This window comes from Pseudophryne corroboree, chromosome 6 (genome assembly GCF_028390025.1).
Source record: "Pseudophryne corroboree isolate aPseCor3 chromosome 6, aPseCor3.hap2, whole genome shotgun sequence".
In the NCBI taxonomy this organism is placed as follows: domain Eukaryota; kingdom Metazoa; phylum Chordata; class Amphibia; order Anura; family Myobatrachidae; genus Pseudophryne; species Pseudophryne corroboree.
In genome coordinates, this window is record NC_086449.1 from 49,899,350 (window position 1) to 49,926,265 (window position 26,916).

Genomic DNA, 26,916 nt, shown 5'->3' on the forward strand with positions numbered 1-26,916 from the left:
TACGAACAGAGTTTTTCTGAGGAGATATTTGTTGTACATAGTGTGAACAATAAAGGGCTTAAGCCGCTTTATAAGTTGGCAGATCTGTATGGTGAAGTTATAACAGGTAGTTTTTACCCCGAAGAGCTTCAAAGCATACCAAAAAACTATAACAGGGTTTACAAAGTGGAAAAGATTTTTAAAAATAAGACGGTCAGAGGCCGAAAATACGCATTAGTCAAGTGGCGCGGGTACCCCGCAAAATTTAACAGTTGGGTCGCGATGACAAGTCGTTCTACATAACCTTACCCAGCAACGCCTCGGCGGTTACTTTCCCGCAAAATAATATTTCTAACTATACGACAAAGTTGGCTAAACCGATAGACTTAAATGGCGAATGGGAAGTAGCACTTACTGAGATACAATATCCGCACACGTGGAATACATTGGATTTACAAGATTGTAGACTGCAATTATCATGGGATAGAACGGTGGAGTTTGTGCATTAAACCGGGTTTTTATGAAACAATCGAAGCGTTACTGAACGTAATCAACGCTGAAATTGTACAACTGAAACTTGACGTTGGATTAAGACTAACGTACGATCCGTTTGCACGCGTTGTAACATGCGACAGTAAGCTGTTGTATCAAATCCATGCCGGTTCTAAGCTGACATGGATACTGGGTTTACAACCTAAAACTAAGATTTCTAAACCATGCGCCGACATCAAAGGCGGCCAATATACGATGTACGTGTACACAGACATTATCGAACACCAACGGGTCGGGGATAGTTATGTACCGCTACTTCGCACTGTTGAAATGAAGGGTTATAACAATGAGGTGGTCACAATACGATACGAGAAGCCAGATTATGTACCATTGTGCAAAACAAATTTTGACACGATAACCATAGACATAGTAACATAGTAACATAGTATCTGAGGTTGAAAAAAGACAATTGTCCATCGAGTTCAACCTATTTGTGGTCTCCTATGCATGATGATTTGACTAAAATGTCTGACTGATGCTGCTGTCAGCCGTTACATTTTATCCCTATTTATAGTAACTATAATGCATGACTATGCACCATACCCCTGGATATCCTTATACATTAGGAATTTATCTAACCCATTCTTAAAGGTGTTGACAGATTCCGCCATTACAACTCCCTCAGGCAGGGAATTCCAAACACGTATTGTCCTTCCTGTGAAAAAGCCTTTACGCCGTATTGTGCGGATTCTCCTCTCCTCTAACCTGAGCGAGTGTCCACGAGTCCTCTGTGTTGATCTAACCAAAAACAGGTCCCGCGCAAGCTCTGTGTATTGTCCCCTTATATATTTGTAGATGTTGATCATATCCCCTCTTAGTCTCCGCTTTTCCAATGTAAACATGCCTAGTCTTTCAAGCCTTTCCTTGTATGCCATCATCTCCATGCCCTTAATTAGTTTGGTCGCCCTCCTCTGTACCTTTTCAAGCTCCAGGATATCCTTTTTGTAGTACGGTGCCCAGAATTGTACACAGTATTCAAGGTGTGGCCTCACTAACGGGAGTATAATACTCTCGTGCCTAGCATCAATACCCCGTTTTAGGCATGCTAATATCTTATTAGCCTTCTTTGCTGCAGTCCTACTTTGGGTACTACTGCTTAGCTTTCTATCTATGAGGACACCTAAGTCCTTTTCCAGTACAGAATCCCCTAATTTTACCCCATTTAGTAGGTAGGTGTAATGTTTGTTCTTGTTACCACAGTGCATTACCTTACACTTGTCTGTGTTGAAGTGCATTCTCCATTTGGCTGCCCAAGCTTCTAATTTAACTAAGTCGTTCTGAAGAGACTTGGCATCCTCCTCTGTATTTATAGCCTTACACAATTTGGTATCATCTGCAAAAATTGACACCATGCTCTCTAGACCTTCTGTTAGGTTGTTAATGAAAATATTGAACAATAGCGGTCCTAATACTGAGCCTTGCGGCACACCACTTAGCACTTCAGTCCAAGTTGAAAAAGATCCATTAACCACAACGCGCTGCTTCCTATTATCTAACCAGTTTTTGACCCAAGTGCATGTTGTGCTTCCTAGCCCTGATTCTTGTAGCTTGTAGATAAGTCTCATGTGTGGTACAGTATCGAACGCTTTGGCAAAGTCTAAAAAAATTACATCCACGTCTTTACCCTGATCTAGGTTTGCGCTTACCGTTTCATAAAAGCCAAGTAAGTTGGTTTGACAGGATCTGTCCTTCATAAACCCATGTTGATTCCTTTTAATGACCTTATTGGTTTCAAGGAACTTCTGAATACTATCTCTTAGAATACCTTCCAATACTTTCCCCACTATAGATGTAAGACTAACTGGTCTATAATTACCTGGTTCAGCTTTACTTCCCTTTTTGAATATAGGTACTACCTCCGCTATACGCCAGTCTTTGGGAACCATACCTGATATAACTGAATCCTTAAAGATCAAAGATAGCGGTTTTGCCAGTTCAGAGTGAAGCTCCATTAGAACCCTTGGACGAATACCATCGGGCCCTGGTGATTTATTAATCTTTAAAGGTTTTAATCGGCCACAGACTACTTCCTCGCTTAAATAAGTACATATCAGTGTGATATTCTCATTATTGAGATTGTGTGTTAGTCCCTGAATTGGGTCCTCACAAGTGAATACTGTTGAAAAAAATAAGATTTTACTCACCGGTAAATCTATTTCTCGTAGTCCGTAGTGGATGCTGGGAACTCCGAAAGGACCATGGGGAATAGCGGGCTCCGAAGGAGGCTGGGCACTCTAGAAAGATTTATGACTACCTGGTGTGCACTGGCTCCTCCCACTATGACCCTCCTCCAAGCCTCAGTTAGGACACTGTGCCCGGACGAGCTGACATAATAAGGAAGGATTTTGAATCCCGGGTAAGACTCATACCAGCTACACCAATCACACCGTACAACTCATGATACTATATCCAGTTTGACAGTATGAAAACAACTGAGCCTCTTAACAGATAGCTCAACAATAACCCTTTAGTTAGCAATAACTATTTACAAGTATTGCAGACAATCCGCACTTGGGATGGGCGCCCAGCATCCACTACGGACTACGAGAAATAGATTTACCGGTGAGTAAAATCTTATTTTCTCTGATGTCCTAGTGGATGCTGGGAACTCCGAAAGGACCATGGGGATTATACCAAAGCTCCCAAACGGGCGGGAGAGTGCGGATGACTCTGCAGCACCGAATGAGAGAACTCAAGGTCCTCGTCAGCCAGGGTATCAAATTTGTAGAATTTTGCAAACGTGTTTGCCCCTGACCAAGTAACAGCTCGGCAAAGTTGTAAAGCCGAGACCCCTCGGGCAGCCGCCCAAGATGAGCCCACCTTCCCTGTGGAATGGGCTTTCACTGATTTAGGATGCGGCAGTCCAGCCGCAGAATGCGCCTGCTGAATCGTGTCACAGATCCAGCGAGCGATAGTCTGCTTAGAAGCAGGAGCACCCAGCCTGTTGGGTGCATACAGGATAAATAGCGAGTCAATTTTCTTGACTCTAGCCATCCTGGAAACATAATTTTTCAAGGCCCTGACTACGTCCAGTAACTTGGAATCCTCCAAGTCCCTAGTAGCCGCAGGCACCACAATAGGATGGTTCAAGTGAAAAACTGATACCACCTTAGGGAGAAACTGGGGACGAGTCCTCAATTCTGCCCTATCCATATGGAAAATCAGATAATGACTTTTATATGACAAAGCCGCCAATTCTGATACACGCCTGGCCTAAGCCAAGGCCAATAACATGACCACTTTCCGCGTGAGATATTTTAGATCCATGGTTTTAATGGTTCAAACCAATGTGATTTTAAGAAACTCAACACCACATTGAGATCCCAAGGTGCCACTGGAGGCACAACCGGGGGCTGAATATGCAGCACTCCTTTTACAATGTCTGAACTTCAGGTACTGAAGCTAATTCTTACTGGAAGAAAATCGACAGAGCCGAGATCTGTATCTTAATGGAGCCTAATTTTAGGCCCATAGACACTCCTGCTTGTAGCAAATGCAGAAATCGACCTAGTTGAAATTCCTCTGTTGGGGCCTTTTGTGGCCTCACACCAAGCAACATATTTCCGCCATATGCGGTGATAATGTTTTGCAGTTACATCTTTCCTGGCTTGAATCAGCGTAGGAATGACTTCCTCTGGAATGCCCTTTTCCTTTAGGATCCGGCGTTCAACCGCCATGCCATCAAAACGTAGCCGCGGTAAGTCTTGGAACAGACAGGGCCCCTGCTGCAGCAGGTCCTGTCTGAGCGGCAGAGGCCATGGGTCCTCTGATACAATTTCATGAAGTTCTGGGTACCAGGCTCTTCTTGGCCAATCCGGAACCACGAGTATCGTCCTTACTCCTCGCCTTCTTATTATTCTCAGTACCTTTGGTATGAGAGGCAGAGGGGGGAACACATAAACCGACTGGTACACCCACGGTGTTACCAGAGCGTCCACAGCTATCGCCTGAAGGTCCCTTGACCTGGCGCAATATCTTTTATAGCTTTTTGTTGAGGCGGGACGCCTTCATGTCCACCTGTGGCCTTTCCCAATGGTGTACAATCCTTTGGAATACTCCTGGATGAAGTCCCCACTCTCTCGGGTGGAAGTTGTCTGCTGAGAAGATCTGCTTCCCAGTTGTCCACTCCGGGAATGAACACTGCTGACAGTGCTAACACATGATTTTCCGCCCATCGGAGAATCTTTGTGGCTTCTGCCATCGCCATCCTGCTTCTTGTGCCGCCCTGTTGGTTTACATGGGCGACTGCCGTGATGTTGTCTGATTGGATCAGGGCCGGCCGGTTTTGAAGCAGAGGCCTTGCCTGACTCAGGGCATTGTAAATAGCCCTCAGTTCCAGAATATTTATGTAGGGAAGTCACCTGACTTGACCAAAGTCCCTGGAAGCTTCTTCCCTGTGTGACTGCCCCCCAGCCTCAAAGGCTGGCATCCATGGTCACTAGGACCTAGTCCTGTATGTCGAACCTGCGGCCCTCTTGAAGATGGGCACTCTGCAGCCACTACAGTAGAGATACCCTGGTCCTTGGAGACAGGGTTATCAGCCGATGCATCTGAAGATGTGATCCGGACCACTTGTCTAACAGGTCCCCCTGAAAAGTTCTTGCATGGAACCTGCCGAATGGGATTGCTTCGTAAGAAGCTATCATTTTTCCCAGAACTCGCGTGCAATGATGCACCGATAACTGTTTTGGCTTCAGGAGGTCTCTGACTAGAGATGACAGCTCCTTGGCTTTCTCCTCCGGGAGAAACACTTATTTCTGGTCTGTGTCCAGAACCATCCCCAGGAACAGTAGACGTGTCGTAGGAAACAGCTGTGTCTTTGGACTGTTTAGAATCCAACCGTGCTGTTGTAGCACTTTCCAAAATAGTGCTACCCCGACTAGCAACTGCTCCTTGGACCTCGCCCTTATAAGGAGATTGTCTAAGTACGGGATCATTAAAAACTCCCCTTTTTCGAAGGAGTATCATCATTCCGGCCATTACCCTGATAACACCCTCGGTGCCATGTACAGTCCAAACGGCAGAGTCTGGACTTGGTAATGGTAATCCTGTACCACAAATCTGAGGTACTCCTGGCGAGGATAGTAAATGGGGACATGCAGGTAAGCATCCTTGATGTCCCGGGATACCATGTAATCCCCCTCGTCCAGGCTTGCAATAACCGCCCTGAGCGATTCCATCTTGAACTTGAATTTTTTTATGTATGTGTTCAAGGATTTTAAATATAAAAAAAGGTCACACCGAACCATGCGGTTTCGGTACCCCAAACCGTGTGGAATAGTAACCCCGTCCTTGTTGAAGTAGGGGCACCTTAAGTATTACCTGCTGGGAATACAGCTTATTAATTGCCTCTAGCACAGCCTCCCTGCCTGAGGGAGTTGTCAGCAAGGCATATTTGAGGAAACGGCGGGGGGAAGACATCTCGAATTCCAGCTTGTACCCCTGAAATACTACTTGAATGAAACAGGGATCCACCTGTGAGCGAGCCCACTGATCGCTGAAATTTTTGAGACGGCCCCCCACCGTACCTGGCTACACCTGTGGAGCCCCCGCGTCATGCTGTGGACTCAGAGGAAGCGAGAGAAGAATTATGATTCTGGGAACAGGCTGACTGGTGCAGCTTTTTCCCTCTTCCCTTGTCTCTGTACAGAAAGGAAGCGCCTTTGACTCGCTTGCTTTTCTGAAGCCGAAAGGACTGTACCTGATAATACAGTGCTTTCTTAGTCTGTGAGGAAAACTGAGGTAAAAATATTTCTTCCCAGCTGTTGCTGCGGATACGAGGTCCCAGAGACCATCCCCAAATAATTCCTCACCCTTATAAGGCAGAATCTCTATGTGCCTTTTAAAGTCAGCATCACCTTTCCAGTGACAGGTCTCTAATACCCTCCTGACAGAATGGACATTACATTCATTTTTGGATGCCAGCCGGCAAAATATCCCTCTGTGCATCCCTCATATATAAGACGACGTCTTTAATATGTTCTCATGTTAGCAAACTAGTATGTTTGACAGGGTCACCGACCACGCTGCAGCAGCACGCTCTGCAGGTTTCAGTCTAGTACCTGAGTGTGTAAATACAGACTTCAGGATAGCCTCCTGCTTTTTATCAACAGGTACCTTCAAAGTGGCCGTTCCTAAAACGGCAGTGCCACCTATTTTGACAACCGTGTGAGCGCCTTATCCACCCTAGGGGATATCTCCCAGCGTAACTTATCCTCTGGTGGGAAAAAGTACGCCATCAGTAACTTTTTAGAAATTACCAGTTTCTTATCAGGGGGAACCCACACTTTTCACACACCTCAATCATTCATCTGATTGGGGAGAAAAAGCAGGCAGTGTTTTGTTCCCCCAACATAAAAAAACATTTTTAGAGGTTAATGTCAGAAATGTGTAACACATTTTTTATTGCCGGGATCAAGTCACGGATGTTCCTAGTGGATTGTGTGTATGTCTCAACCTTGTCGACACTGGAGTCAGACTCCGTGTCGACATCTGTCTGCCATCTGAATGAGCGGGCGTTTTTGAGCCCCTGATGGCCTTTGAGACGCCTGGGCAGGCGCGGGCTAAGAAGCCGGCTGTCCCACAGCTGTTACGTCATCCACCCTTTTATGTAAGGAGTTGACACTGTCGGTTAATACCTTTCACCTAACCATCCACTCTGGTGTCGGCCCCACAGGGGACGACATCACATTTATCGGCATCTGCTCCGTCACTATATAAGCCTCCTCCTCAAACATGTCGACACAGCTGTACCGACACACCGCACACACACAGGGAATGCTCTGACTGAGGACAGGACCCCACAAAGCCCTTTGGGGAGACAGAGAGAGAGTATGCCAGCACACACCAGAGCGCTATATAATGTGGGGATTAACACTATAACTGAGTGAATTTTCCCCCATAGCTGCTTGTATATACAATATTGCGCCTAAATTTAGTGCCCCCCCCTCTCTTTTTAACCCTTTGAGCCTGAAAACTACAGGGGAGAGCCTGGGGAGCTTTCTTCCAGTTGCACTGTGAAGAGAAAATGGCGCCAGTGTGTCTGAGGGAGATAGCTCCGCCCCTTTTCCGCGGCCTGGTCTCCCGCTTTTTTCTGGATTCTGGCAGGGGTATTTACCACATATATAGCCTCTGGGGCTATATATTGTGGTATTTTTGCCAGCCAAGGTGTTTTTATTGCTGCTCAGGGCGCCCCCCCCCCAAGCGCCCTGCACCCTCAGTGACCGGAGTGTGAAGTGTGTATGAGGAGCAATGGCGCACAGCTGCAGTGCTGTGCGCTACCTTGGTGAAGACTGATGTCTTCTGCCGCCGATTTTCCGGACCTCTTCTTGCTTCTGGCTCTGTAAGGGGGACGGCGGCGCGGCTCCGGGACCGAACACCAAGGACTGGGCTGCGGTCGATCCCTCTGGAGCTAATGGTGTCCAGTAGCCTAAGAAGCCCAATCCGGCTGCAAGCAGGCGAGTTCGCTTCTTCTCCCCTTAGTCCCTCGCTGCAGTGAGCCTGTTGCCAGCAGGTCTCACTGAAAATAAAAAACCTATATCTATACTTTCTTTCTAAGGGCTCAGGAGAGCCCCTAGTGTGCATCCAACCTCGGCCGGGCACAAGATCTAACTGAGGCTTGGAGGAGGGTCATAGTGGGAGGAGCCAGTGCACACCAGGTAGTCATAAATCTTTCTAGAGTGCCCAGCCTCCTTCGGAGCCCGCTATTCCCCATGGTCCTTTCGGAGTTCCCAGCATCCACTAGGACGTCAGAGAAAACTCATTTAGTGTGTCCGCTAGGTCATTATCATTTTTGCTTAAGACTCCCAACTTGTCTTTTAAAGGGCCTATACTCTCCTTCTTTAATCTCTTGCTATTAATGTATTTAAAGAATTTTTTGGGATTCGCTTTGCTTTCCTTTGCTACTAGTTTTTCAGTTTCTACTTTAGCCGCTCTTATTTCCTTTTTGCAAATTTTGTTACATTCCTTATAGTGCTGAAATGACTCTGCTTCCCCGTCAGATTTGTATTTTTTAAATGCTCGCCTTTTCTTGCCCATAAGTTCCTTAATCTTTTTGTTAAGCCACATCGGTTTATGATTTTTATTCCTTTTTTTGCTACTCCTAGGAATACATTTGAGTGTATTTTTAGCTAGCAGGAATTTTAGTACCTCCCATTTCTCCATAGTAAAACAAACCTTCCCATTCAATATCCCTGAAAAATACCCTCATCTTTTCAAAATTTGCTTTGCTAAAGTTTAAAGTCCTAGTTGAGCCAGTACAGGGCTGTTTATAGAAACTGATATTGAATGTATACAAATAAACAAAAAGTTACCGGCCAGTATCACACTAATAAAATATTGATTAATATAGTTAAGATTTAATCATAAAATACAATTATTGATTCATTGCAATTCTATTTGAAAAAATTATTATTATTGTATTATTAGCCTATCAATCAATAATAGCACTAATATTAAATCATACATAGAATTGCCCTGACAACTTGATGACCAAGATATATATATATAGCTCCAAACTTAAAAATGAAGAGTGCTGTACTAAAAGTCCCGGTAATTAGCACATTAGATTGATATGCCCCAATAAGCAAGCATGCATTCCTTTATCCAAGCAGCCTTTCAATCATCCTTATATGGCAGGGTTAATATTGTTATGTAGCCACACAGAGTTCTTTCAGCCCAAATGGATGAAGCAGAAATGAATGAGTAATGTCCTGTAAGACTTGCAAGCATTAACAGCCCAATTGCCAAGGATAGAAGCAGAATTAGTAGATTAGGTTAACCCATGTATTGCATTAATCCAGGATTAGAGCACATTTTGCCAAAGCACTCAGCATAAATAGTATCCTTTCTGGCTGCACAAGCTAGCAGCATATGATTCAAAGGGTCACCAAAGCTTCACAACACTCATTCCCCTGTGCACTGGGGTATGAATGGTAACAGTTCACCGGCCGGTAATAAAAGTTGTGAGCCAAGCACCCGATATTGCAGGGGGTGAGAGACTTTCTCTTAACTCACAGCACCTATCGTTATCCCTCTCAAATGCGTTTCTCCGCCTCAGGGTCCGTTTTCAGCGGCTTCATCAGTGTTCGGACACTGATGAAGCCGCTGAAAACGGACCCTGAGGCGGAGAAACGCATTTGAGAGGGATAACGATAGGTGCTGTGAGTTAAGAGAAAGTCTCTCACCCCCTGCAATATCGGGTGTTTGGCTCACAACTTTTATTACCGGCCGGTGAACTGTTACCATTCATACCCCAGTGCACAGGGGAATGAGTGTTGTGAAGCTTTGGTGACCCTTTGAATCATATGCTGCTAGCTTGTGCAGCCAGAAAGGATACTATTTATGCTGAGTGCTTTGGCAAAATGTGCTCTAATCCTGGATTAATGCAATACATGGGTTAACCTAATCTACTAATTCTGCTTCTATCCTTGGCAATTGGGCTGTTAATGCTTGCAAGTCTTACAGGACATTACTCATTCATTTCTGCTTCATCCATTTGGGCTGAAAGAACTCTGTGTGGCTACATAACAATATTAACCCTGCCATATAAGGATGATTGAAAGGCTGCTTGGATAAAGGAATGCATGCTTGCTTATTGGGGCATATCAATCTAATGTGCTAATTACCGGGACTTTTAGTACAGCACTCTTCATTTTTAAGTTTGGAGCTATATATATATATCTTGGTCATCAAGTTGTCAGGGCAATTCTATGTATGATTTAATATTAGTGCTATTATTGAATGATAGGCTAATAATACAATAATAATATTTTTTTCAAATAGAATTGCAATGAATCAATAATCGTATTTTATGATTAAATCTTAACTATATTAATCAATATTTTATTAATGTGATACTGGCCGGTATCTTTTGGTTTATTTGTATTTGTTGTCATCTTTGTGTATATGTATTATAAAAGACAAATTTAAAACCAAAGTGGGTAGCGCTGTCTCAAATTTTGTTTGTATATTCTTCTCTGGAGGGATTTGGATCATCCCTTAGAGTTCAGCTGCATTCACTTTGGTGAGGGATAAGCGCCAGGTGCAAATCCATTCCTTTGATATTGAATGTGACCATATTGTGGTCGCTGTTTCCTATGGGTTCCCCTACTATAATACCTGATACCAAATCCCCATTGTTTGTTAATACCAGGTCTAAGATTGCATTGTACCTAGTTGGTTCCTCAATTAGTTGGACTAATGGGGTAATTCCAAGTTGATCGCAGCAGGAAATTTTTTAGCAGTTCGGCAAAACCATGTGCACTGCAGGGGAGGCAGATATAACATGTGCAGAGAGAGTTAGATTTGGATGGGTTATTTTGTTTCTGTACAGGGTAAATACTGGCTGCTTTATTTTTACACTGCAGTTTATATTGCAGATTGAACACACCCCACCCAAATCTAACTCTCTCTGCACATGTTATATCTGCCCCCCTGCAGTGCACATGGTTTTGGCCAACTGCTAAAAAATTTCCTGCTGCGATCAACTTGGAATTACCCCCTAAGTAGTTATCATTAAGTGTGTTTAAAAACATATTGCCCCTAGCAGTATCACATGAATCGTTTTTCCAGTTTATCTCTGGATAGTTAAAATCTCCCATAACTACTATGTCTCCTACTCCTGCTGCTCTTTCAATTTGTTTTAGTAACAATTCATCATCAGATGCGTTGATACCAGGCGGCCTAGAGCATACACCCAATACTAACTTTTTTTATTCCTTTTTCCCCACATGGAATAGAGATAAAGAACGACCAGAACGAGAACATGGCATTTAAGTTTGGGAAAGCGATCGTGAAGCTACACTTTAGATGCCGCAAAACTGAATTTTTTGAACTAAGCAGAATGGTCGCTGTAAAAAATTATGGCGATCCGGGCCTCTACGCGCAATATTATAAATCTCAAGCCGGTAATTGATTACCAGGTTTTCACGGCAGCGCGTACATGTAAGGCTGCGGTTTAGGCTGTATTTTTCAAAGTCTTTTCAGAAAAGCTGTTCCTCTTTTCCGGAGAGGTTTAGAGTTAGCTAAACCGCATATGAAGACCGCGGCACGTAATATAGCGAAATATGTTATCGGGCAAGCCACAACAGCCGTGGTGAATAAGATACACGAGGCGAACCAAGCAAAGCAAGACGGTTCAGGACTAATATATACAAGGCGTGTCTAAAAGAAAACGGAAATGTTGTGTACATTAATAACCAGATGTTTTTGTTACAAGCATGGTAGTTCGTAGATCTAAGGATTTTGAAATTGTGCGGTCATGGGTAGTCCATAGATCTAAGGATTTTGAAATTGTGCTGTCATCATTAATCATGCATTGTCATTAAATCAATATGCTTTTTAAATCAGTGCCATGTGTGATGCTTCCGTGCATCTAAGAAAATGGACATGGTCATTAGTCATTATGCTTTTTAAACCTGTACCATGTATGACATAGTGTGATTTTTAAATAGTACCATATGTGCCATTCAAATGGTGAATTTTTTCATCACAAGCTGGTTTGTGATACAGCTTTATTGCGTAGTCTGCGACTGGTGTTACGTGACACTCTTTTCAAAGCCATTATCTTTTAATACAGTTTAATATCGAACTCTATAAATTTTATATTACATTTTATATAAAAGCGATATCAAACACTATCATTTAATATTAAAGGGGGCGTGCCACTGGAGAAAGGGGTGGAGCAACTGTCAGTTTGACAGAAAGGTGGTCTTTCTCTACTAGTATATAAGATTGACAGGTACAAAAGATGGACACAAAAATGCTTGACACGTTTTTGTTTTTAGGGGTTATTTTCATTGTTTAACCATATGTGACCACCATTAGTAGAAACACTTCACTCGCCATGCTTCGAACTTACTACAGGTAATAATTTATGACATGGATTGTTTATTAAGCAAAAGTTGGAAAAAAAAACACAAAAATGTTAACTGTTGTCATTTCGACCCTTTGAACCCATCAAACAGGCCTGTTGACCTATCATCCTGATACCGTCTCAGTTGTAGCGTCCATTCTGAGTGACCACAGACCCATTGCTTTCTGATTAGGGGAGAATTGAACAGATGACAGCCCTGGGAAGCGAATGGTATGATAACATACATAATATGGGACTGTCAGTCTCTACTGATTACCTGATTTAATAACTGATCAAATAATCCACAATACATGACCGTTATCTTGTCAGGAAATTGCTCCTGGCTACCTATACCTGTTACAGACCGCACTCTGCTCACATGTGACTGGAAGGTTTACTGTAAGGGGAACCTCAAGATTCCACCACTCAATTTTGCACACACCTACCTCAGGCTCCCGCTTCAATCATAAATCTCCTGCTGCCCTGCTTTGTAGGTCAAATCTTCCAGATTATTCGGATTATGCCAGGGGGTGACACTAAGGAGTTTGTTTGCAAAAACAGTGATTTGTTGTAGCTGCTGAGGAGTCACTGCTGACAACTCTCATTATCCTCCCTTGTGGGAACCCCTGACAGGACAGAGAGACAGCAGCACATGATCACACACAGCAGGGTCCTCTTATCTGTACTGGTGTGTACTCATCCATAGTGTGCTGCTGCTGTTAGGGTAAGAATTGTTAGTAATCTTTCTGTAGTTAAACACATTTCTTTAATTAGAGTATCTGGTGTCAGTAATGATTCTGTTAATGCTGTAATGGTATGGAAAACAGCACATCCGATAAATATAGGTAGTGCCTACAAGATGCAGACAATCCAAGATTCACAATAATACATCATTTAGTACACCAAAAATCATAATTTAGGGATGAATTAAAAAAAGGTTGAATTGCATTTGAATTTTTTTTATTGCATATTGTATTTATCATGAATATTGTGCTGAGTGAGAAGAAAAGAAATATCACAGTGAATATATATTTCAAACAAGAAACCCCGTATTACAAATAGCAATGTCAGTTTCAATACTTGCAAAACTTCCTAAAAGATATTGCTACTAATGTTATATAGAAATATCTCACAACAAGCATGTAAGAAAAGACACGCCCTTTTGGGCAGAGTATGACACGCCCCCTCAGTGGTACGGAGCAATTTGAGCTGCACATCCTACTGTAATCTCCCTGATTCTAGTTTTCAAAAGTAGGCGAGTATGGATATACAGTACATACAGCAAAATACATATAAAAGGGGAAAGTCCAAATAAACCTACAGCTGTATAATCTGCCCCAAGGGACATTTGCATGGGAGAATGGACAGTTTATCAATTACACCGATTTCAAAAAAAGTCAGAAAATTTGCTATTTAAAACAGTAAACATTTTCCTCGGGGTGGGCACCCAGAGAGCAGTGTATGCTAATATGGGGGAGCAGATCAGTGCAATCACCCTTTCTGGGCGGCTCTTTACATGTGATTTTTAGCAGTAGCAGTTTTGAGAAAATGGTCATTTCAGCCTCTGCCTGGTTTATTCGCTTAATGCAGGAATGGGAAACCTTCAGTCCTCCAGCTGTTGTTGAACTACACATCCCAGCATGCCCTGCAACTGCTTTAACATGGCCAAATAGCAAATCTATAGCCGGTATGTGTAGCTAAACAATAGCTGGAGGACAGAAGGTTTCCCATCCCTGGCACATGCACACGTGCCGGTTCCCCATCAGGAAACTGCACAGAGGATCGTGATTACACTCCTAGCGGAATACCCACCTAAGCTGGCTAAGCTGTGCGGCAGGGGGATTGTTTTACTCCAAGTTATTTCTCATGAGGACAGGAGACAAGGAAAGACAGCAGCTAAGCAGGGACTACGAAGTATCATTCCTTCTACAGAGCAATCACTGATTGGCAGGAAGACCCTGTGTTTATATTTCATCCACAGCTATAAAATGACATAAATAATCTATTTGCTGAGTAGCAATAATGATAAATGATTATTTGAGGATTTAATATTGTTTGCCAGATAGTCATCGTTACATGATCACCAGGACCGGCCCAAGCTTATTTTTTTTGGTAAGCAATAGTACATTTTGGCACCCCTTGATGGGATCCACTTTTTACAGGGACAGCACACATGCTGCTGCAAAAAAAGGCTGTGGTTTTACAAGGAAGGGGTGTGGCCACACAACAGTACCCAAATGGGTACAATGAGATAGTCGGTGACTGGGGTGGCAGGAGTGACTGAGAGATAGTTGTGACTGGGGTGGCAGAGGTGGCTGGTATTTAGTGGGTGACTGGAGAGGCAGGGGTGACAGGGAGATAGTGTGTGAGTGGGGAGGCAGGAGTGACAGGGAGATAGTGGGTGACTGGGGAGGCAGGGGTGACAGGTGGATAGTCACTGGGGAGGCAGGAGTGACAGGTGGATAATGACTGGGGAAGCAGGAATGACTGGGAGATAGTGGGTGACTGGGAAGGCAGGAGTGACTGGGAGATGGGTGGTCTTCAGTATGCCGACTGACGGGATCCCGGCGCACAGTATAACGGCACCGGAATCCCGACAGCCGGCATACCGACACTTACTCTCCCTCGTGGGGGTCCACGACCCCACCTGGAGGGAAAATAAAATAGAGTAGCGCGCGTAGGGGCTCATTTGCGCTCGCCACAATGTCGGTAAGCCGGCGGTTGGGCTCCCAGCGCCGGTATGCTGGTCGCCGGCAGCCCGACCGCTGGCATAACATACTGAACCCCTGGGAGATAGTGAGTGACTGGGGAGGCAGGAGTGACAGGTGGATAGTGACTGGGAAGGCAGGAGTGACTGGGAGATAGTGGGTGACTGGGGAGGCACGAGTGATAGGTGGATAGTGAGTGACTGGGGAGGCAGGAGTGACAGGTGGATAGTTAGTGACTATGGAGACAGGAGTGACAGGTGGATAGTGAGTGACTGGGGAGGCAGGAATGACAGGTGGATAGTGACTGGGGAGGCAGGAGTGACAGGTGGATAATGACCGGCAAAGCAGGAATGACAGGGAGATAGTGGGTATTGGGGAGGCAGGGGTGACAGGGAGATAGTAGTTGGCAGGGCCCAGGTCTGTTACAGTGGTAACCTGTCCCAGTGCTTTCCCTCCCCTTCTCACCTCACCCTGTAGTCAGGGCTCTGTTGGCAGTGCGTCAGGGGTGCATGCCTCATGCTGTCAGTCTGTCACATCTCCTGAGTTGGGAGGCGACAGTGGGCAGAGCACGGACTCCAGTGGTAATGTGCAGGTCAAGCTGTGGTATTCCTCCATCCTGCACATATACATCACAGGACACTCCTCGGCCTACTGCTGCTGCCAGGCAGACTGCACAATGTCCCCAGGTCACCCCATCTCCATCTCATTGCCAGAGGGCTTCCTCACCATCTCATGGTCCCACCCTTGAGTAACGGGCCAGGTCACACTCGGAGCGCCGGCCGCCTGCTTCTGTCTCACCTCTGAGATCCGGGCGACGCTTCCTGAAGGAGGGGCTGTGCCATTCTTTCAACTCGCCCCACACAGGAGAACAGTAACTGGGAGAGTGGTAGCAGCAGCAGCTGATGCCGTCATCACACCCAACCACAGAGTGCTCTGATTGGCCGTGGGTGCTGGACATGTAGCGGTTACGTACTGGAGGCTACGTACATTACATAACCTCACTCCTCTCACAGGAATCCAAGTGACAGCAGTCCAGGTAGTGCCGCAGTGTCACCCTCCATAGTGTGGCGATCTACGCAGCTGCATACTCGTGTATGCTTTGGGCCGGCCCTGGCTTGAAGTAGTAGTGGTGGAAAGCAGGGCACAGGCTGAGAATAGTAATGGGAAGCAGGGGGCCAGTTGGGAGTAATAGTGGGAAGCAAAGGGCCAGCTGGGAGTAGTGGTGGTGGGGAGCAGAAGGCAATCAAGGACTAGCAGTGGGAAGCAGGGCAGGATGGAAGTGGAAGGAAACAAAAATCTCACCTCCTCCCTGCAACACCTGGGTCCCAGCATTCGTAAGTCACACCGCTGACAGCAGCAGAATCACACAGGAGGGACAGCTGGACTTCTTGCTCCTAGAAAGCAGCATCAGCAGCACTCAGTCTCTCCACACTGTGTGGGTCAGCCACCGGCAGCCCCCCTCTCTCTTCCCAGCAGCGGCCAGCAACCTCCCCTCACTCCCCGTCCGCAGCGGCTTTCTACCCCTGCAGCGACCAGCAACCGTCCCTCTCTCCCTGCAGTGGATGTATTTCTCCCTCAGCAGCCGGCAGCCCCATCTCTCCCCCCGCACACACACCCTGCGAATGGGTCCTCGTACCCACCGGTTTCCGCAGTGCTGGAGGAAGGACTGGGGCTCCATCAATGAATCGGCCCCACGTGGATGGAGGGGAGGGCTAGCGCGGTCACTAGGGCCAGGATGGGCCCTGCCCACCAGCAAATGGTCACAGGGTCCCTCTGGGCTAATCCACCCCTGCTAATTTATATCCCCTGCGGTAGAGACAGCAGCCCACTGTCTCCCTCCCCCCGTTTCCTGTCATTGCCGGAGGACTGGGCGCCAGGAGTATGCATGGCTGCAAGCTTATCAAGAAGGAGATTTGTGTCCATGGCGGGTGGCCGCGGCGGTGTAGTGAGTGACTGTCTCACTCTCTGCAGCAGTGCCCTTTACATATTGGCGCTCTACACGCGCGCATACCCGGCGTATGCGTCGGGCCGACCCTGATGATCACCTAAGTATCTCTCCTGGGTCTATCTTCTAAAATGTAGAAGAGGAATGTACAAAAGTATTATTATTTATGAAATCGTTTTATTCAATGAGTGTTATGAGGGGAGGCCCTCGATATCCCAGCTGTCATGATCCCGGCGCTCTGCATACCGGTGGTCAGGATCTTGGCGCAGATATGCTGGGAGCTGGTATCCCAAGCGCCGGTACATCGTAGTACACCCGTTATGGGGACAACTGCTAGTAACATGTATGGGTATTACAGATATGGGGCCGGATGTAATGGTTTGGAGACGGCCAGAGCTCTGAGACTCCGTCCCCACTCATACGTTATTTCACAGCAGCAAATGTTTACAAGGCAAAACCAGTCTCAGAGCTCCGTCCGTCTCGCAGCCCATTACATCCGGCCCATTATTTGTACATGGTCCTTCAGTCTACGTACAGGACAGATCTGTCTGCGTTACATCACTGAGTACTATGGACCTGATTCAGAGATATATGCAGCCAGATCTGCGCCCATCTCCTCACATGCTGGGGGCCGCCCAGCACAGGACAAGACTGCCCGGTATGTGTGATGGTCTGCCTCCTGATGCGTCTCCAATTAGACTGCAGACGCATGAAACTAAGATTGACCCCCAGCAGCGCAGCCTGTCTGCGCTGTCAGGCAGTCGGCCACCATTTTTTAAATTGGAGCAGCTGCATGTGACATCATGCACCCGCCCCCCAATGCTGCGTCACCACCCCGCGGCTGTCAATCATCTTGCGGCAACATCCTACCAGGATGCAGCCATGAGAAGGGTCACACATGTGCACTGCGGCCAGTTCATGTGCGCAGACCACCCAAATGCAGCCGCTGCGTACAGATGCACGGCTGCATTCAGGTCTGTATGACCCCTTATGTCAAGGTGAGTATCGTGTATATTTTTACTGTCATACTAGTTTCATTTATTGTGAAGGAACTTTACCATTAGCCTGGTACACAATGTGCACAACTTGGGACTTATTTAATTACTTAATATGGAAAACAAGCATGTGCTGTAACCCATAGCAACCAAATATCAGCTATTAGCTGTCTAGTGCCAGCAAACAAACAAGTGTTATCATTTGGTTGCTATGGGATACAGATGACCAGTGTTTTACTTGCACCATTTTACTAAACAGTAATAGTAGTAATATAAAAGGTATTAGAGAAATAATACGGAGGTATAAGAGACCAGAGGAAAGACCTGTAGCAGGTATACTGTAGTTACTACACAGTTATTTTGAAACCCAGAGATTTTCACCCCATTTGTGTGCTGGATTTAAAGGGCAATAGAAATACAAGCAAAACAAGCCTGAATTTACATGTATTATTACTGCCCTTTATCATCCAGCGATCATAGACAGTAAGAATCAGTGGCTTTGAAAAACTGATATTTAGTAAATATAACTGTTGTCGGTTGAAAATCTCAAGCGACCAGGTTCTGGAATACAATGTGTTAAATATAGAGACTCTCACAGGACATAGTAAAAAGGATAATCATTAATCAAAGTTACAATAATGAAAACATGCAAGTAACAAGTTCTAGTCAGTTACAATAATAACAAGAACAAATTAGAACACTCAGCTCTTATCCCAGATGTTATAAGATCTGTCCCAGATGATGGTCATCGATTAAGTAGTTTAAATAATGTAGTTCAGTCATTCTCTAGGGTCCCGCCTAATAACTTTGCCGCAAGTTACAAGCTGGAGGGGGTTTGTAGAAGTCTAGGTCCGCTGCAGCCAGACCTAGCTTCCATCAGAACTACTTGCTATGTGTAAGTCTCTAGGCTTTATAACCCCGCAAGGATACGCTAACATTGTCTTACCAGATATTACATTCAGGGTCTGTGACGCTGGGTGCAGTAGTCATTCAGGATAACATAATATATGTTATTCTAGACAACTGTACCCTTTCCCCTACTTATGTACACAATACCCCAAACATCTTACTAGACAGTTTCCATCTGAGATACTGATAACAGGAACATACAGTATTTATTATAATCAGCCATCCTAAAAGCTGTATACACTTCCCACTCACTATGTCTTTCACACTATGTCAAAGGTGAAAGAAAACTTGTAACTTAACGTGACACTATATTTCTAACTGGTGCCTATATGTCTGCAAAGCACTAATCCTAATAAAAAGTATGTACAGTATATAAAGCAATGAGGTCAAACATATACAAAATGGAGTTAAACATGGACAAAATGGCATCTAAAAAGTGGTTAAAAATAACACCCCATACAATAACCCATACGGTGAAACAGAGCAGCATACATTGTTCCTGTAGAAATACCCAGCACTCATAGCCCTGCTGGTCAGAGAAGGAATCCCAGTACTGAGAGGAGCTGCTGGAAGTCTCTACTAGTCCCAGCACCTGCATGAACAGAACAGCTGTATATTACAGAGCTGAGTAATGGCAGTCCCATGGTCATTGGCTATTGTTATACTGCAGCTCTAGTTCCTAACACAGAGACCTTCCCAAGGGGAAAAGTACCTCCAGGTCCACTTGTCTGACCTCTCCTGTCTTTATCAAGACTGATTTATATAAAACACTCATCACATTCAGAAAATAAATATTGGCTCCATTGAATTCATATAGTTGTGATAAGTTACATTACTTATGATACACTTGCTGCATTCAGGCCCTCAGAGTGACTCTGCATGTGATTACTGAGTGTTTTCTTTCTAGTAAAACACTTGCTACATTCAGAACATGTAAATGGTTTCTCTCCTGTGTGACTCCTCCGATGTCTAATAAGAAATGACTTCTGGGAAAAACACTTGCTGCATTCAGAACATTTAAATGGTTTCTCTCCTGTGTGACTCCTCTGATGTATAACAAGAGATGACTTCCGGGAAAAACACTTGCTGCATTCAGAACATTTAAATGGTTTCTCTCCTGTGTGACTCCTCTGATGTGTAACAAGATGTGACTTATGGGAAAAACACTTGCTGCATTCAGAACATTTAAATGTTTTCTCTCCTGTGTGACTCCTCTGATGTATAACAAGATATGACTTCCTGGTAAAACATTTGCTACATTCAGGACATATAATTGGGTTTTCTCCTGTGTGACTCCTCTGATGTATAACAAGCTCTGACTTCTGGGAAAAACACTTGCTACATTCAGAACAATCAAATGGTTTCTCTACTCTGTGAATCCACTGATGTATAACAAGATAGGACTTCAGGGAAAAACACTTGCTACATTCAGAACATTCAAATGGTTTTTCTCCTGTGTGAACTCTCTGATGTATAACAAGATGTGCCTTCTGGGAAAAACACTTGCTGCATTCAGAACATTCAAAAGGTCTCTCTCCTGTGTGACTCCTCTGATGCATGATAAGATGTGATTTACATGTAAAGCTTCTGTCACACTCAGAGCACAGATGTGGTTTCTCTCCTGTGTGACTCCTCTGATGTATGATAAGATGTGATTTACATGTAAAGCTTCTGTCACACTCAGAGCACAGATGTGGTTTCTCTCCTGTGTGACTCCTCTGATGTGTAACAAGATGTGATTTACATGTAAAGCTTCTGTCACACTCAGAGCACAGATGTGGTTTCTCTCCTGTGTGACTCCTCTGATGCATAACAAGATGCGACTTCCCGGAAAAACACTTGCTGCATTCAGAACATGTAAATGGTTTCTCTCCTGTGTGACTCCTCTGATGTATAACAAGATATGACTTCAGGGAAAAACACTTGCTGCATTCAGAACAAATAAATGGTTTCTCTCCTGTGTGACTCCTCTGATGTATGATAAGTTTTGATTTATATGTAAAGCTTCTGTCACACTCAGAGCATAGATGTGGTTTCTCTCCTGTGTGACTCCTCTGATGTATGAGAAGATCTGATTTACATGTAAAGCTTCTGTCACACTCAGAGCACAGATGCGGTCTCTCTCCTGTGTGAATCCTCTGATGTCTGATAAGATGTGATATATATGTAAAGCTTCTGTCACACTCAGAGCACAGATGTGGTTTCTCTCCTGTGAGACTCATCATGTAATGGATAAAAACTTCTATCCATAAAATGAAAATAGTTTCTTAAGAAGGCTTAAGAAGAAATTATATCTTTAGTTGGCTAGATCAGGGAACAAGGAGCCTTTCCACACCGTCTCTTTCCGCAGCCTTGTATTCTATTCTTAGTGGGACTCCAGCTCTTTATGTTATCTGTAAAAAAATAGAAAAATAAAAACTGTTATTTAAAAGCCTGAAGATCACCATTGTAATCAGCTGTAGTGTTATATTGTATAAGGAACAGGATGTATCTTTATGTATGTTGCCTAATTGTTGGGCTCCCATTTCCAGTCAGATGTGCAGTACAGATACCACATTGCTCCTGCCACAGATACAACATATATATATATATATATATATATATATATATATATATATATATATAACAAATCAAATTATAATAAAATGATGTTATCAAATTGGAATGAAATGACAGTTAGGAAGTATTCAATTAGCCGCAGTATATTGATAACTTATCACAAATACAATCATTTGGTATCGTGTTAGTGGCGATAAGTTATTATTGATAAGTCTCCATAGGGTTTATCGTGGTTTCTCTTCACCATCTTTGAGCTGGTGGTAAGTAATGAAAAAATAAGAATTTACTTACCGATAATTCTATTTCTCATAGTCCGTAGTGGATGCTGGGGACTCCGTAAGGACCATGGGGAATAGCGGCTCCGCAGGAGACTGGGCACATCTAAAGAAAGCTTTAGGACTAGCTGGTGTGCACTGGCTCCTCCCCCTATGACCCTCCTCCAAGCCTCAGTTAGGATACTGTGCCCGGACGAGCGTACACAATAAGGAAGGATCTTGAATCCCGGGTAAGACTCATACCAGCCACACCAATCACACCGTACAACCTGTGATCTGAACCCAGTTAACAGCATGATAACAGAGGAGCCTCTAGCAAAGATGGCTCACTACAGCAATAACCCGATTTTTTTGGTAACAATAACTATATACCAGTATTGCAGACAATCCGCACTTGGGTTGGGCGCCCAGCATCCACTACGGGCTATGAGAAATAGAATTATCGGTAAGTAAATTCTTATTTTCTCTAACGTCCTAAGTGGATGCTGGGGACTCCGTAAGGACCATGGGGATTATACCAAAGCTCCCAAACGGGCAGGAGAATGCGGATGACTCTGCAGCACCAATTGAGAGAACTCCAGGTCCTCCTCAGCCAGGGTATCAATTTTGTAGAATTTTACAAACGTATTTGCTCCTGACCAAGAAGCTGCTCGGCAAAGTTGTACAGCCGAGACCCCTCGGGCAGCCGCCCAAGATGAGCCCACCTTCCTTGTGGAGTGGGCATTTACAGATTTTTGGCTGTGGCAGGCCTGCCACAGAATGTGCAAGCTGAATTGTACTACAAATCCAACGAGCAATAGTCTGCTTAGAAGCAAGAGCACCCAGCTTGTTGGGTGCATACAGGATAAACATCGAGTCAGTTTTCCTGACTCCAGCCGTCCTGGAAACCTATATTTTCAGGGCCCTGACAACATCCAGCAACTTGGAGTCCTCCAAGTCCCTAGCAGCCGCAGGCACCACAATAGGTTGGTTCAGGTGAAACGCTGAAACTACCTTAGGGAGAAACTGAGTACGAGTCCTCAATTCCGCCCTGTCCGAATGGAAAATCAGATGAGGGCTTTTACAGGATAAAGCCGCCAATTCTGACACGCACCTGGCCCAGGCCAGGGCCAACAGCATGACCACTTTCCCTGTGAGATATTTTAACTCCACAGATTTAAGTGGTTCAAACCAATGTGATTTTTTTTTTTTTTGGAACCCAAAAACTACATTGAGATCCCAACGTGCCACTGGAGGCACAAAAGGAGGCTGTATATGCAGTACCCCTTTTACAAACGTCTGAACTTCAGGGACTGAAGCTAGCTCTTTTTGGAAGAAAGTTGACAGGGACGAAATTTGAACCTTAATGGACCCCAATTTCAGGCCCATAGACACTCCTGTTTTCAGGAAATGTAGGAATCGACCCCGTTGAATTTCCTCCGTCGGCCCTTACTGGCCTCGCACCACGCAACGTATTTTCGCCAAATGCAGTGATAATGTTTTGCGGTTACATCCTTCCTGGCTTTGATCAGGATAGGGATGACTTCATCCGGAATGCCTTTCCTTCAGGATCCAGCGTTCAACCGCCATGCCGTCAAACGCAGCCGCGGTAAGTCTTGAAACAGACAGGGTCCTTGCTGGAGCAGGTCCCTTCTTAGAGGTAGAGGCCACGGATCCTCCGTGAGCATCTCTTGAAGTTCCGGTTACCAAGTCCTTCTTGGCCAATCCGGAGCCACGAATATAGTGCTTACTCCTCTCCATCTTATCAATCTCAGTACTTTGGGTATTAGAGGCAGAGGAGGGAACACATACACTGACTGGTACACCCACGGTGTTACCAGAGCGTCTACAGCTATAGCCTGAGGGTCCCTTGACCTGGCGCAATACCTGTCGAGTTTTTCCCAACGGTTTATAATCATGTGGAAGACTTCTGGGTGAAGTCCCCACTCTCCCGGGTGGAGGTCGTGCTGAGGAAGTCTGCTTCCCCGTTGTCCACTCCCGGAATGAATACTGCTGACAGTGCTATCTCATGATTTTCCGCCCAGCGAAGAATCCTTGCAGCTTCTGCCATTGCCTTCCTGCTTCTTGTGCCACCCTGTTTGTTTACGTGGGTGACTGCCGTGATGTTGTCAGACGGGATCAACACCCGCTGACCTTGAAGCAGAGGTCTTGCTAAGCTTAGAGCATTGTAAATGGCCCTTAGCTTCAGGATATTTTAGTGAAGTGATGTCTCCAGGCTTTTAGACTATAAGCCCTGGATATTCCTTCCCTGTGTGACTGCTCCCCAGCCTCGCAGGCTGGCATCCGTGGTCACCAGGACCCAGTCCTGAATGCCGAATCTGCGGCCCTCTAGAAGATGAGCACTCTGCAACCACCACAGGAGGGACACCCTTGTCCTTGGTGACAGGGTTATCCGCTGATGCATCTGAAGATGCGACCCGGACCATTTGTCCAGCAGGTCCCACTGGAAATTCTTGCGTGGAATCTGCCGAATGGGATTGCTTCGTAGGAAGCCACCATTATACCAGAACCCTTGTGCATTGATGCACTGAGACTTGGCTCGGTTTTAGGAGGTTCCTGACTAGCTCGGATAACTCCCTGGCTTTCTCTTCCGGGAGAAACACCTTTTTCTGGACTGTGTCCAGGATCATCCCTAGGAACATAAAACAAGTCGTCGGAACCAGCTGCGATTTTTGGAATATTGAGAATCCAATCGTGCTGCCGCAACACTACCTGAGATAGTGCTACTCCGACCTCAAACTGTTCCCTGGATCTTACCCTTATCAGGGAATCGTCCAAGTAAGGGATAACTAAAATTCCCTTCCTTTGAAGGAATATCATCATTTCGGCCATTACCTTGGTAAAGACCTGGGGTGCCGTGGACCATCCATAAGGCAGCGTCTGAACTGATAGTGACAGTTCTGTACCATAAACCTGAGGTACCCTTGATGAGAAGGGTAAATTTTTTATATGAAGGTAAGTATCCTTGATGTCCCGAGACATCATGTAGTCCCCTTCTTCCAGGTTCGCAATCACTGCTCTGACTGACTCAATCTTGAATTTGAACCTCTGTATGTAAGTGTTCAAAGATTTTAGATTTATAATCGATCTCACCGAGCCGCCCGGCTTCGGTACCACAACAGTGTGGAATAATACCCCGTTCCCTGTTGCAGGAGGGGTACCTTGATTATCACCTGCTGGGAATACAGCTTGTGAATGGCTTCTAAAACTATCTCCCTGTCAGAAGGAGACATCAGTAAAGCCGACTTTAGGAAACGGCGAGGGGGAGACGTCTCAAATTCTAATTTTTACCCCTGAGTATCACCTGAAGGATCCAGGGGTCTACTTGCGAGTGAGCCCACTGCGCGCTGAAATTCATTGAGACGGGCCCCCCACCGTGCCTGATACTGCTTGTAAAGCCCCAGCGTCATACTGAGGGCTTGGCAGAGGCGGGAGAGGGTTTCTGTTCCTGGGAACTGGCTGATTTCTGCAGCCTTTTTTCCTCTCCCTCTGTCACGGGGCAGAAATGAGGAACCCTTTTTGCCCGCTTGTCCATGAAAAGACTGCGCCTGATAATACGGCGTCTTCTCATGTTGAGAGGCGACCTGGGGTACAAACGTGGATTTCCCAGCTGTTGCCGTGGCCACCAGGTCTGAAAGACCGACCCCAAATAACTCCTCTTAATAAGGCCATACTTCCAAAAGCCATTTGGAATACGCATCACCTGACCACTGACGTGTCCATAACCCTCTACTGGTAGAAATGGACAACGCACTTAGACTTGATGCCAGTCGGCAAATATTCCGCTGTGCATCACGCATATATAGAAATGCATCTTTTAAATGCTCTATAGGCAAAATTTTCAGTCAGGGAATCCGACCACGCCAACCCAGCACTGCACATCCAGGCTGAGGCGATTGCTGGTCGCAGTATAACACCAGTATGTGTGTAAATACATTTTAGGATACCCTCCTGCTTTCTATCAGCAGCATCCTTAAGGGCGGCCATCTCAGGAGAGGGTAGAGCCCTTACAAGCGTGTGAGCGCTTCATCCACCCTAGGGGGTGTTTCCCAACGCACCCTAATCTCTGGCGGGAAAGGATATAATGCCAATAACATTTTAGAAATTATCAGTTGTTATCGGGGGAAAACCACGCATCATCACACACCTCATTTAATTTCTCAGATTCAGGAAAACTACAGGTAGTTTTTCCTCACCGAACATAATACCCCTTTTTGGTGGTACTCGTATTATCAGAAATGTGTAAAAACATTTTTCATTGCCTCAATCATGTAATGTGTGGCCCTACTGGAAGTCACATTTGTCTCTTCACCGTCGACACTGGATTCAGTATCCGTGTCGGCGTCTATATCTGCCATCTGAGGTAATGGGCGCTTTAGAGCCCCTGACGGCCTATGAGACGTCTGGACAGGCACAAGCTGAGTAGCCGGCTGTCTCATGTCAACCACTGTCTTTTATACAGAGCTGACACTGTCACGTAATTTCTTCCAACAGTTCATCCACTCAGGTGTCGACCCCCTAGGGGGTGACATCACTATTACAGGCAATCTGCTCCGTCTCTACATAATTTTTCTCCTCATACATGTCGTCACCAACGTACCGACATCCAGCACACACACAGGGAATGCTCTGATAGAGGACAGGACCCCACTAGCCCTTTGGGGAGACAGAGGGAGAGTTTGCCAGCACACACCAGAGCGCTATATATATATATATATATATATATATATATATATATATATATACACACACAGGGATAACCTTATATAAGTGTTTTTCCCCTTATAGCTGCTGTATTGTTTTATACTGCGCCTAATTAGTGCCCCCCTCTCTTTTTTTAACCCTTTCTGTAGTGTAGTGACTGCAGGGGAGAGACAGGGAGCTTCCCTCCAACGGAGCTGTGAGGGAAAATGGCGCCAGTGTGCTGAGGAGAGAAGGCCGCCGATAAGGGGGCGGAGCCTATCTCCCGTTTTTCTGTATATTTTTGGCATGGGTAAATGCATCCATATAGCCCAGGAGCTATATGTGATGCATCTTTTGCCATCTAAGGTGTTTTCATTGCGTCTCAGGGCGCCCCCACCCAGCGCCCTGCACCCTCAGTGACCGGAGTGTGAAGTGTGCTGAGAGCAATGGCACACAG

General features: G+C 45.3%; 2 protein-coding genes across 2 annotated transcripts in view; both read right to left on the bottom strand.

Annotated features, from left to right (window-relative positions):
• LOC134936070 (gastrula zinc finger protein XlCGF17.1-like) overlaps nt 1–26,916 on the bottom strand; it is a 392,476-nt gene that overhangs the window by 76,881 nt on the left and 288,679 nt on the right. The window lies entirely within an intron of this gene.
• LOC134936067 (zinc finger protein 84-like) overlaps nt 18,636–26,916 on the bottom strand; it is a 59,186-nt gene continuing 50,905 nt past the window's right edge. Inside the window, exon 2 of the mRNA XM_063930976.1 lies at nt 18,636–21,335. Coding sequence (XP_063787046.1) covers nt 19,779–21,167 — 1,389 coding nt within the window. The 5' untranslated portion in view covers nt 21,168–21,335 and the 3' untranslated portion in view covers nt 18,636–19,778. The remainder of the gene's footprint in view (nt 21,336–26,916) is intronic.